This window comes from Emydura macquarii, unplaced genomic scaffold (assembly GCF_026122565.2).
Source record: "Emydura macquarii macquarii isolate MOO-44397 ecotype Brisbane River unplaced genomic scaffold, CSIRO-AGI_Emac_v2 contig_67, whole genome shotgun sequence".
In the NCBI taxonomy this organism is placed as follows: Eukaryota; Metazoa; Chordata; order Testudines; family Chelidae; genus Emydura; species Emydura macquarii.
The window spans coordinates 6,091,694-6,103,715 of NW_027130204.1; the positions used below are offsets into that span (position 1 = coordinate 6,091,694).

Below are 12,022 nucleotides of genomic sequence, written 5' to 3' on the forward strand. Positions count from 1 at the left end.
TAATGAGAGGCCTGTTTGACTCAGCCATAGCGACATATGAACGGATCAGCCAGTAATTTTAATGAAGTGGGTTGTATGAAAGTGAATCCCAGCTCATTGCATCATGAAGCTTGATGAATCCAAGTTTATTTAGCAGCCAACAATATTTTCCAGCTCAAGAATTGCTGCTTCGGTAATTTATGTCTGGTAATTTCTACATTATACACTCAAAGAAAAAGAGTAAAAGCTTAATTCATTTACATTGAATACCAGCTGGCTCCTTGGTTTATTACAGTAATTTCTCCAAAGAAAGCAACTGTGCAGAAGACATTATTCCCAGAGGCAATGCTAGAAAAAAAATATACAATAACGTAAATGAAAAAATTAATTTACTGGCTTCCCAGCTACCCAAGGAAGAATGCAAAGGTCACATGGCAGGTTTTATTCCTTTAGTTGAAATTCTGGGTTCTCTCATCCCCATCAAGTACCGGAATTGTGTTACTTGAATAACACAAACTTGGAAGCAGATGGAGAATCTAATTGGGATTGATTTTGATTACCAGCATTATATATTATACACGCTCCATTGTCTCTTGGGTTTGTCTATTGTTAAAATTATATGAAAGACGATAACAACTGTGTGCATGAATATAAATGATAGATGCAGGGTGAACATAGTGCTGCTTGGCATTCTGATTTGGAATCTGGGTGTCATGGATGTTGTAGTGGAAGAAATTGTCACCAGGCCACAGCTTCCTGCCAGGGCAGATAGATTCTCTGGGGACAGGACGTCAATATGGCCCATTGGCCCCTTACCGCCTTTCTCATCTGCCAGCCCCTCTTGCCAGCCATTCCCTTCTTCACCTCACATAGATTCCTAAGAACATGAACTGGGAACTTTTTAGCCAGCTTCAAAGGGAAGTGCTGCTTCTTCTCCTGGCCCATAATAAAGGGAGGGACTTTTCTCTCAATGGTGATGGGAGGCCCAGCTGTGCACCATTGGGAGATGGTGTATGGCTCTGACATCCTTCAAAAGGCCTCTCTGGCCAACCCGAACATAGCCCTGAACCTTCAGTGCCCTCAGTTTCAGACAGCCAACTCTGGGGGCATTTGAACGTGGAAGCAAATGGAGGGGCTCAGCCCTCTCTCCAGATGCAGCTTGAGATTTGGGCACTAGAGAGAAGTCCATATGGAGTTTGGACCAGGATTCAAACTCCTCCAAGGTCCAAGGGAATTTGGATTGGCTGTTCTGCTTCAGATGCCTCCCTCCCCAGCCTGGGAGTCAGTGGGAGCTCTTGGGTGCTCAGCACCCTTGAAAATCAGGCCACTTATTGGATACCTAGATATGGACGTAGGTGCTTAACCTTAGCCAGCTGAGAATGAGAAGTTTGGCTTTCAGACCACAATCAGAGTGAGAGAGAAATTGAGAACAGATGTTTTCAGACTAGACTAATAAGAGATGGGGTTAGCAGACGGGGAGACACAGGAAGACTGTTCCCAAAGGCAGAGGTAGTGCTGATGTCTGAAGTAGAGATCCTGGGTGCAGCAACTGTGTCTCCTGGTCGGATTGTATGGCACCGATAGGCTGGGGCTCAGTAAGAAATAGCAGTCGATGCTGAGGAGAAGGGTTTTGCACCAACAGTGGCAAGACTGTGGGAAAGGACAGAGGAGGCAAGTGTTAGACAAGCAGAGTCAGAGCAGTGGGGAGAGACTGGAAAGAAAAGGGTGGAGTGGAAAAGAGAGACTATCAGTGGGGGAAAAGACTTTAAATCTGCAAAAAACTGTTCTGTGTTATCGTCCTTTCCCTCTTCTCCTCATGGCCCTTCCCCCTTCACTGCTATTTCTGTGTCCATTACAGGGTTTCATTCCACTGCAAGGCAATCAGGTGAGCGAGCTGACCCCTCATCCCGAGGAACCAGGGAAACACCTCTTTGAAATTGCCCCAGGTAGGCCAGCATTTCCTTTTCCTTCATACCTAATATGGTCCCGCTCACAACCGCCTGTCACAGGGTAACTGACCAGCAAGGCGCGTTTCTGTACTGAGAGGTCTGATGCCCAGTGCACAGTACCCGATCATCTGGTTCTGTTTTAGAGTGGGTCAGACCTAGTCTTGTCTTCCATGCAATCATTTTCCATGGACTGATGTGTCAGCACTTGGTATATTTAAGGACAAATTCTGCTCTCTCACATCTGCATTAGTACAGAGTGCCTCCACTGACTTCAGTAGATATACCTGGTTGTTGGAGGGAGGACCTTGGCTTTTCAAAGTTTGCACTGATCCATGAAAATAAATAATTTACCATGTTTTTATCTGATTCCATGACACGGTATTTTTTTCACATGTGATTTTGTTCACATGTAGGTGAATTTGGGAAGAAAGAGCCATAGAAGTAGTTAATGGTCATTTAGATTGGGATGTTCAAAGGGACCATTTGAAAATCATAGCCTTAAGACTCTGTGTTAAGGGTTATTGTCAGTCATTCTGTTATCTAGCTCGAGTCCTTCTTGTTACGTCATCTCACGGGTGTCTGCAGATGCAGTGTGTGACAGACATTTGTCCTCTGTATCCTGCAGCTGGAAATCATGTGCCTTTTCATATCTTCTGGAAGAGAGAATCTTCACTTTTACAGCTTTATTTTGTCTCACGTCCATTATATGGGCTCTGTCCCAAAAGGCTTTCCAGAGGTCAGCAGTGCAGTTACAGAGAGATGGATGAAAAGAAGAGGGGACAGCCCTTTAGAGGCACAAGTAGGATGGGGAAGAGGGATGCCTTCTGCCGGAATTTGAAATGAGCAGGAGAGATTCTGGGAGGCTGTTGCGGATGGCAGGAGCAGCAGAGGAGAAAGTTCTTGCAGCAATAGTAGTGAAACTGAGGTCAGCGCAAGAGGAGAGAGAAGGGAGATAGATGAGTCTAGAAAGGTTGGCTGGAGCTAGCTGGTGGAAGGATTTATGAATGAGCTTCTGGAAGGAATGGGAAGCCAAGGAAGGTGACTGCAGATGTCAGTGCACTCTCTAGCAATGGTTCACATGTGCAAGTGGGTTGCTTGCTTTGCCGTTCACATTGTGCGTCTCCCCTGCATGGATTAGCTGTCTCCTTCCTTGATGTTATCTGTTTCCCCACAGTGTTGCTGCTGCTACCGTATCTCAACAAACTCCAGCCTAATACAATTACAGGTAAATGGACTGGCTCTCCAAAGGCAGGGTACGTTTGTCTGGGCAAGTGTGCCTTAGTGCCAGAGGCAAATGTGCTTTTAACAGTGTGTCGAGGGCCTTGCACATGCTATCTAAGCCAACAGGACTTCCACTGCCCATGTTCTGTTGAAAATCCTCTTGCCACAGTATCAGGCAGCGTATGGGAGACAGACTGTGCTGAAAACCTTTCAATGACTGCGTTGGTCAGGCCATCGGAATACGTCACCACAACAGCATTCTAGTTGACTTGCTGGAAGTTTCCTTGAAGAGAAGGACACTTTCTCATCCCTCCCCACCAACTGTCAGAAATAATCATCTGAGCGGCCCATGAGGCAGGCTGCCCTGCACCTGCTGTATTCCCACAAGCAAAGGCGGGGTGGCGGAGTTGGGTCACTGTTTGCATGGGAGACCTCCAGGTGCTGATTAGTATCTGGCACTCCTTTCTCTGAGCCAATTCCCCAGCGTGGTGCCCTCATAGACTCGGAGAAACATAGGGCTGGAAGGGGCCTCTCGAGGTGCGCTGAAGCAGGACCAAGTAAACCTAGACCATCCCTGGCAGGTGTTTGTCCAGCCTGTTCTTAAACACCTCCAGTGATGGCGTTACCACAACTTCCCTTGGAAGCCTGTTCCAGAGCTTATCTACCCTTAGAGTTAAACAGATTTTTCTGATATTTAACTTTAATTTCCCTTGCTGCAGATTATGCCTATTACTTGTTCTACCTTCAGTGGCCTCTTTATAACAGCCTTAAACATATTTGAAGACTGTTATCAGGTACCCCTCAATCTTCTTGTCTCAAGGCTAAACATACCCAGGTTTTTTAACCTTTCCTCATAGGTCAGGTTTTCTAAATCTTTTATCACCCATCAATGGCTATTTGCCAAATGGGCAGGGATTGCTGTTTGCCAGAAGCTGAGAATGGGCAACGGGATGGATCACTCGATGATTGCCTGTTCTGTTCACTACCTCTGAAGCACCTGGCATTGGCCACTATCGGAAGACAAGATACTGGGCTAGATGGAACATGGGTCTGATCCAGTGTTGCCTTCTTACGTATGTTCTTATCATTTTACTGCCTGGGAAGTGCCTTTCACATGAGCCATAAAAACAAAGCTTGGTTATTAAAAATCTCACAGCATCTTTATTAGAGTAGCAATCAGTATTAACTCTGTTGTCCTTTCTGAATTTCAGCTTTTGGCACCTTTTCATTTGTCCTGCAAATTCAACTGGAGTAAGAGGTTATTTTTCATTTCCTGCCTTGAATTGTTAGATGGCGTTACTGTGCCCTACGAAACAGCTGTCTCGTTTCAGCCTAGAAGTGGCTGCATTCCATGGGGTGGATGTGGCAATCCCTGGGGCTAGCTTGCAAAGTGATTTGGGATCCTCTGGAATAAATGCAGGAAACTTATTCACCTGCTCACAGGGGAAGGCTGGCCTTGTGTTTAAGGCACTAGCATGGGACTGAGGAGGTCTGGATTCAATACCTGTACTGCTAAAAAATTCATGGATGACCTTGGGCAAGTCACTTAACTTTTCTGTATCTCAGCTCAGCTCTGTAAAATTTAAATAAAGCTTCCCTAACTAGTGGGGTGCTGTGAAGCTATGTTCATTAGTATTTGTGAGCTACTGATATAGTACAGTGATGAGGATATTGAAAAGTATATTTAGCTAATAAATGTGCATCTGCCAAGTGTAACTTGGCGCTTATGTCATAGGTCGATGTGGCCTGGAGATGTCCATGTCCTCTTGCACCACAGCTGTCCCAGGCTGTGTATGACCCAAGATGTCATTGTTTTGTGTGTGCTATTTGAAATGGCTTTGGTTCTGTGCAGTTATCTGTCGGCAGTGCACAACTCTTCAATGGATGCTATATAGGAGAGGAAGGATGGCTGAGCATATGGCTAAAGTCCAGGTGTTGGTATCAGGGGAATCTGGGTTCAATCCCCAGATCTGACCGAGGCAAACTGCGTGACCAGGGAAAACATCACCATACCGTGACTCAGTTTCCCCATTGTAAATGGGGATTATACACTTGCAAGGATAACAATACTCACTCCTCTTCATAGCAGAGTTTGGGATCCTGGGATAACAAGCGCAATCTGTATTTGTTAATGGTTTTTATTGTACATGCGACCGGAGGGGAGAATTTTTTTTAAAAAGAAATCTAAGAGCAAAGTACACTGCCGTTACTAATAATCCTGCTGCCATCAGGCGTCTGCAGAAACCCAGTGTCTGGTACAGCAAATGGCTGGAAGCTTTGTCTTACCTGGTCCAGCAAGGAAATGCTGAGGCTCCATAAAGTCTTTTTGGCACGAGCTACCTGCAAAGAACTGTGTGATTAATAGACAGGGCTGCAGGAGCCTAGTTCCCAGAACTGCTGCTCAGCCTTTATTAGCTTTTCTGTGCCGCAGGCTGCCCTGAAGTTGGCTGCTAGAGCCGTGTCCTCAAAGCGCAGGGCCGGTAGTAACAGCATGTTCTGTGTTGTAACAGAGTCTGTACTGGTTTTCTGCTGAGTAACAAGAGCTAATGATGGGCATTTAGTATTATTCATGTTTCATCTAATCCCTTTCTAAGCTGTATAATGCAGCTGGGGGGAGGGTTAACTAGGGCCATGAGAGAGGCTACAAAGCGACTCTACAGAGCGCTGAGGGTGCGTCTCGGCGAACCACTCCCTGGCAGGCAGAAGGCTGGCTGCAGCAGGAGGTGAGGAGGAGTCCCTGAACTAAAGCCAGATTAAGCTACGTGCGGTGATGAGTCATTCCTGTGCTAGGCTCAGCCAATCCACAAGCCAGGAGCTAGTCTGGTGACTCTCAGGGCAGGTATATAAACCTCACAGGCACCTACAGTAGCAGCTGTTTAGACGCATCACTGCATGGCTCGGGACCACCCCCGCCTGATAGTGGTGACAGACTCCATCGGCCTTGTCCGGCTCCGCTTGTCTTGTTCATACCCTGCTCTTGACTCCTGATTCCATCTCTGGTCTCTAGCACCAGTTCCTGGCCTGACTGCTACTGCACTGACCTCTAGGCCCCATTACCACTGCTCCAACCAATAGGCCTGCCCATCCACATCTTGGTTTCTGATAGGCTGTGGGGGGTCCTTCTGCTCTGGGTGAAAATAAGGACACTTGCCTTAACCCAGCGGCCACGGAAGGGTTAAGAATGGCCTTTCTATATAGGACTGTGTTCAGTTAGGCACTTCTGTAAGGTCTCAGGGCATTCGGGCAGGCAGAGAAGCGCTCCGCTAAGGCTGTAGAGCAGGTTTGAGCTAGGATGCAGACGGACAAGAGCCGCAGCGTTAGCCTGGGTTACAAGAGCACACAAGGCTGGTAGAAGGCTGTAAGCAATGCTGGGAGCATGCAACATAGTAATAAGGTCTGGTCTCCCTAAGATCCATGGGAGCTTTGCTAGAATAACAACTGCTCCAAGCCTCTCATCTTGCAGGAAGTGATACTTTAATGCCCTGTGAATCTAAGCTCAGCTGCCAGCAGGCCTCCTGGTTTCTGCAGCGCTCTGCGATAGGCTGGAAATTCCTCTGCAGGATCAGGCACAGCACAGTCAGCGTTAGTAATGAAACTGGAATAATACCAACAGCCCAGCGTCCCTTGGATTATTGATTGCCCTGGTAGCATCAACTGATTTTAAACTGTCCCGATGTTCCATTTTCAGAGGGGCAGAGATCTCTGTGTTGGCAGCGCTTACCTTAGAGGTTGTTATGGGGGAGCTGGAGGGTAAGGGACTATTGGGACCAAACAAAGTGTAAAAGAGTGGGGCTGAGGAGGCAGTTGGGGTGCTTGGCTGTGAGGAGGATGTGGTAAAAGTACTGCAGGCCTCCCAGATACTTGAACAGCCTCTGATGGCAACCAGCCACTACACTGCCTCCCACCCCAATACCCCCGTTGCATCCAACTGTGCTGGATAAACACACTAGCCAGTTCATTCTAATAACACTGCTATTTACATTGAAACTCAATGGCGATAGTGTTAACAGCCCCTTGAGCTGAATGGGACAGGTCACACTGCCCCTTAGAACTGCTGTTTCAGGCTGTCTGCAGACTCAGATGGACATCAGTGCGTCAGTTAACCTTCCAAATATGAGGCCAGCGCATCTTCAGAATCACAAGGGCTTTGACAACCCTTTTAAAAAGAAAATGTAGCCATAGAATTACTGCGATTTTACTGTGTGGTCTGCAAGAGATTGTCTCCTTTGGCCCACTGTATGGTATCTATTCAGCTACCTTCACTCACGCAGGCTCCTGTCCCATCCTGAGCACTAGATGTGGCTGCTCCTAGCTGCCATGCCTTTAGGACTCACCTTCAGTTATATTTTATTAAGTGCCCAGAATCCTTCAATGTTGTCCTTTAAATGAAAAGTTATTTACCACAGTCATTGTCTTATCTGATCAAAAGCAAAGCATCGAGACACTGCAGTTCTTCCATAGCTCTGTCCGACAGCCTGTGGACCACAATCTGGTATTTCATGTTGGGTTTCTTTGCATTTGCTTTTCATTGACAGGAATTTAAATGATTTTGATTTAGCATCAATAATAAGAGTGACTCAGCACAGACAAGATGAGCTGCCTTCCTGGGGCAACTTGGTCTGTATAAATCCCTGGGGGCATTTATAGACCTGTGCGCCTGTAGTTCCCTGGACTTCAATAACAGAACCCAGGAGTCCTGAGTGCTTCTTCTGTCTTCCAAGCAAATCCACTTGACACAACACTTCCCTGTCAATCCAGTATGTGATTTCTGACCTCTTAGTTGCTGGAACTCACTATTGTTGCAGTACACGGATGGTCTAGTGAAATGAATAGAAATGTTATGACTCAGGGGGTGGGGTTTGGGACGGGGTTATGGAGCTTTTCCCTACTAAATCACCACCTGGGAGAAAATGCTGTGTATATTCTGGTAACATGCAGCCCCAGCTCTATGGCTAATAGCATCTCATACCGGCACATTTGCTCTTCAGCTAGTGACAGGCTGTCTCAAGGGCACCCCTTTTCCTGACTGTCTTTCAGGGCACACACCGGCTTTCAGGAGGAAGGTCTGTTTTAACAACTTCAAACAAATCAACACATGGCCCATTGGGAGTGGAGCATTAAGCCTAAATAGCTTCATAAATAATTTCCTGCTAGAGGAGTGTTGTTAAACCGTCTTCGCCAGCTGTTCCCGGGTGGTTTTCCTTAACACTTTATATTCCTCAAGCCCACTGCCTACCAACAGGAAATACACACAGCCCGATATTGAGCGCACTGTAACATGCACCCTGCTGCTTGGCTGATGCAGAAGCTGTAGATGGTGTGACTCTCCTGGAATATATAAGGATTAGATTAGGGAGGGCCAGTCAACATAACTTTCAGCTCTTCCAACTGAGCCAGCGCTTCTGCAAGGTGTTAGGGCATGCTCTGCCTTTAAGATGAGAGAAAAGGCCAAAGCCTCTTGTGACCATTGGAGACCCTCTAGCACGCTTTGTTGCACACCGGTGCCTTGGCCAAATTACAGTTTATGGCAATTATATTCTGCCTTCCTAAAGTTTCCTGCCAATTTCAGTCAGAAGCAGTGTTGTTCTTCACTTTTACTACATGTTGTGTGATGGGATTACACTGTGTTTCACCCCAGAGGCAGCTGCATTTCACTGCTGGGTGAATGGGCTGATTTGTTCAGTTTTCTATGTCAGTTTTATACATTTTTTTGGGATTCTTCAGGCTCATAAGTGTTATAGAAATGAGCCTAATGGACAGAGCTCTGGAGTGGACCTAAGGAAACCTGACTTCTGTTCCTGGCTCTGCCACTGATCTGCTGGGTTGGGCAAGTCACTTTGCCTCTGTGACTCAGTTTCCCCACATAGGGATAATAATACAGACCTCCTTTATAAAGTGCTTTGAAATCTAACAACAAAAAGAGGTAGGTATTATTATACAACATAGTGCAATAAAAAGAACAATATGCAGCCATTTAAACTAATAGCTCACACTATCCTGCAGGTGGTAATAAAAGGGAATTTTAGGGTAAGCACTTGCTAAGTGGGCAGAAAGAAACCAAAATCCCTGAACGAGCTACATGAGGGTTTGTTGTTTAGGTCCCGATTCCACAAAGGCTGCCATGAGGAGTCTCACTGAGGACAGCTGGACTCCCCTTGTATGCAAGTGTTTGTAGGGTCAGGGCCTGTCTTTGGAACTGATATGTGGCCGCGCAGCCCTAAATGGGTTGAACGTAAGGCTGATTCCTGGTGTGGCATCACTCGTACTAAGGTACGGCTGTAATGAAGTTGGAGCCACCTGGGCCTGTGCCTACCGGCATTATTGAGCTGAGATGGCAAGTTGGTTCGCTTGCACTATCTCCATCAGTATTCCCAGTGACATCTTCCCTCTTGATCTCGTGCACTTGAGATTTCCAGGGATCAGAGTGTCTGCTGAGGCAGCACATTTTCTTTCACTCTCATAATGGGAGGAGTAAATTGATGGCTCTCCAGGGGCCAGATAGCGTTTCAGGTGCAGTATAGTCACTTTCCTTTTGTTTCTCTTGCCTCTTGCTTCTTTAGTACTCACTTTATGATATGCTGCAGCGGAAGCAGAAATCTGCTCCTGCAGTTCACTCACGCGGCTTCTCTTAAGTTGGATACTTTCGTAAGGCCAGATCTGGCTGTCATAGTTTCTGAGGCTGAGAAGGGATCATTATGATAATCTAGTCTGACCTCCTGCATAACATTGGCCAGAGGATTTCCCCTAGTGATTCCTGCATTGACCCCCAAAACATGTGGAACAGAACTGCCCAAATAGGGATCTGAACTCCCGGCAACTCCAGGGGTGCAGCGGGGAGCCTGACAGGGATGATATGAAGTAGATCAAGACTGAAATTTTGGCTTTGTGAGGAAAAAAAAAGAATGCTTTTACCAAACCTCCGCTGGAAAGAAAGGTGGGCTCCGCATACAGCCACAGGCTGTGTGCTGCTGCCATTAATTCTAAAGCAATTAATGCTTGTATAACCCTTCTGCCGGACCGAATTGGCAGCAGCAAGGGCCGGGTTCTATATCTAGGGGTCCCTGTCAATGATATAACACCAAACTGGCTCGAGCCCTCACCCAGTCACCTGGGAAATCACACACTATCCCCTGGGTGCCCCTAAAGGGCAATACTTCCCCTCTCGCAAGCAGAGAGTCTGAGTGTAGAAAGAAACCTTTTAATAGCAAAAGAGAGGTAACACAGCACTGGTTTTGGGGAAACAGTACAAACAGAGTTCATGAACTCAATGAGCCAAACTCATCCCAGAGTACGGGGCGTGTCCTTCGTCTCTCCCTTCCTTCTTTCCCCTGTACTGACCGTCGTAGGTGCAATGTCCACCTCTTGAGTGTGGCTCCACCCCCTATGCCACTGTCCGACACAGGTTTGACCAGGTCCCCTCTGCTGCTGTCTCCTACCACCTTCGGGCCTCACTGAGTCCCCGACCGCTGGCAATGACCACGCCTGGCTCCCGCTGATGCACCTGGCTGGCACCGACCGCGCCTGTCTCCTGCCGACCGCTGGCACCGACCACGCCTCGCTCCTGCTGACTGCACTGGGCTGGCACCGACTGTGCCGGCCCCTCTGCCAACCTGACCAGGCTGGTACCGACTGTACCAGCCTCTCTGCTGACCGCTAACCGGGCTGGCACTGACCGCACCTGGCTCCTGCCGACCGCTGGCACCAACCACGCCTGGCTCTCACTGACCGGGCTGGCACTGACCATGCTGGCTTCTCTGCCAACCACACCAGGCTGGCACCGACTGTGCCAGCCTCCCACCAGAGTTGCCTGTTGCTCACTCAGCTCTATTAGCTGTCAGGCAAGGTTTCCCAGATCCTCTACTGGTTCAGCTCTTAGTGGATTTCAGCTCTTTAGTGATTTCAGCTCATGGGTAAACCTTCTGCTGACACACAGCCAATGTCTCTGCTTTCAAGAAACAAAAGACTCCAAGATGAGTCATTAATTCTACCTTTTAACAATGGGAGGAAAGAGTCACTCCATGCCTGGGGGCAGCACTTTGCCAAGGCCAGTGCAATCCTAATAGGGGATTTCTCCCCCTTTACCAGGCTGAAACATCTGTCCACTACCCTTGTGGAGTTCTGGTTAGTTTAGGGTGCAGATTCTATCATAACAGACTAAGCACAGTTTTGTTGACATCTGTTCATATAATTGAAGGACAACATTTCATTACCCCAGCAGTTAACACAAAAGTGGTTTGTAGCCCAAAACCAGCCCTGCTAACCATTTCCCATTATGCTCAGCACCTAGGTAAGTTATGCTAAATACTAATTGTACTCATGCAGATACAAAGCCCATGCAAATAAAATGACCCCCTTTACTCAGACACTCAGACTTTGCTTACACTAGGGACTTGCTTCCAGCATGTGTTTGACTCTCCCCCACCTCACATTTTTAAGTAGCACTGATTTCTTAGCAGAAGGTAGTCTGGTGCCCCGGCCCTCCCCCTCACGTAAATTCTTGTGTACGTCTTGTCCTCGCTGTTCTGGGCCACTGGGCTCCCTCCTATTCCTAGACAGGCTGGGCTCGGCCCACTTTCCCCTGCTCTGCATGGAAATCCAGTTCCTCACTCTAGGAGGAGAACTTGGAGGAGAGACAACTAGAGATGTTTTAAATATAGGCTCGGTTTGCATAGAATTCCCAGTGGCATTCATTCAAAGGATTCATTTTTTGAAGTCGGCTGCCCACCCCATCTTTAGGAGCTGGGTCCTGCCTTCTTGGTAAATCAGCCAATGACAGTTGGCCCCTCCCTGTGATGTGATATCTGATTCCCACTCTGGAGGCTGGGAGGCTCAGGATAGACATTTAGGAGTGCTCAGCATTGGCTTAGCTCTGC

The 12,022-nt window shown here is 47.5% G+C and overlaps 1 protein-coding gene across 1 annotated transcript in view; it reads left to right on the forward strand.

Moving 5' to 3' along the window:
• The window catches only part of ARHGAP22 (Rho GTPase activating protein 22), a 210,203-nt gene that overhangs the window by 49,798 nt on the left and 148,383 nt on the right, over positions 1 to 12,022 (forward strand). Inside the window, exon 3 of the mRNA XM_067538946.1 lies at positions 1,838 to 1,925. Within this exon, the coding sequence (XP_067395047.1) occupies positions 1,838 to 1,925 (88 nt within the window). The remainder of the gene's footprint in view (positions 1 to 1,837; positions 1,926 to 12,022) is intronic.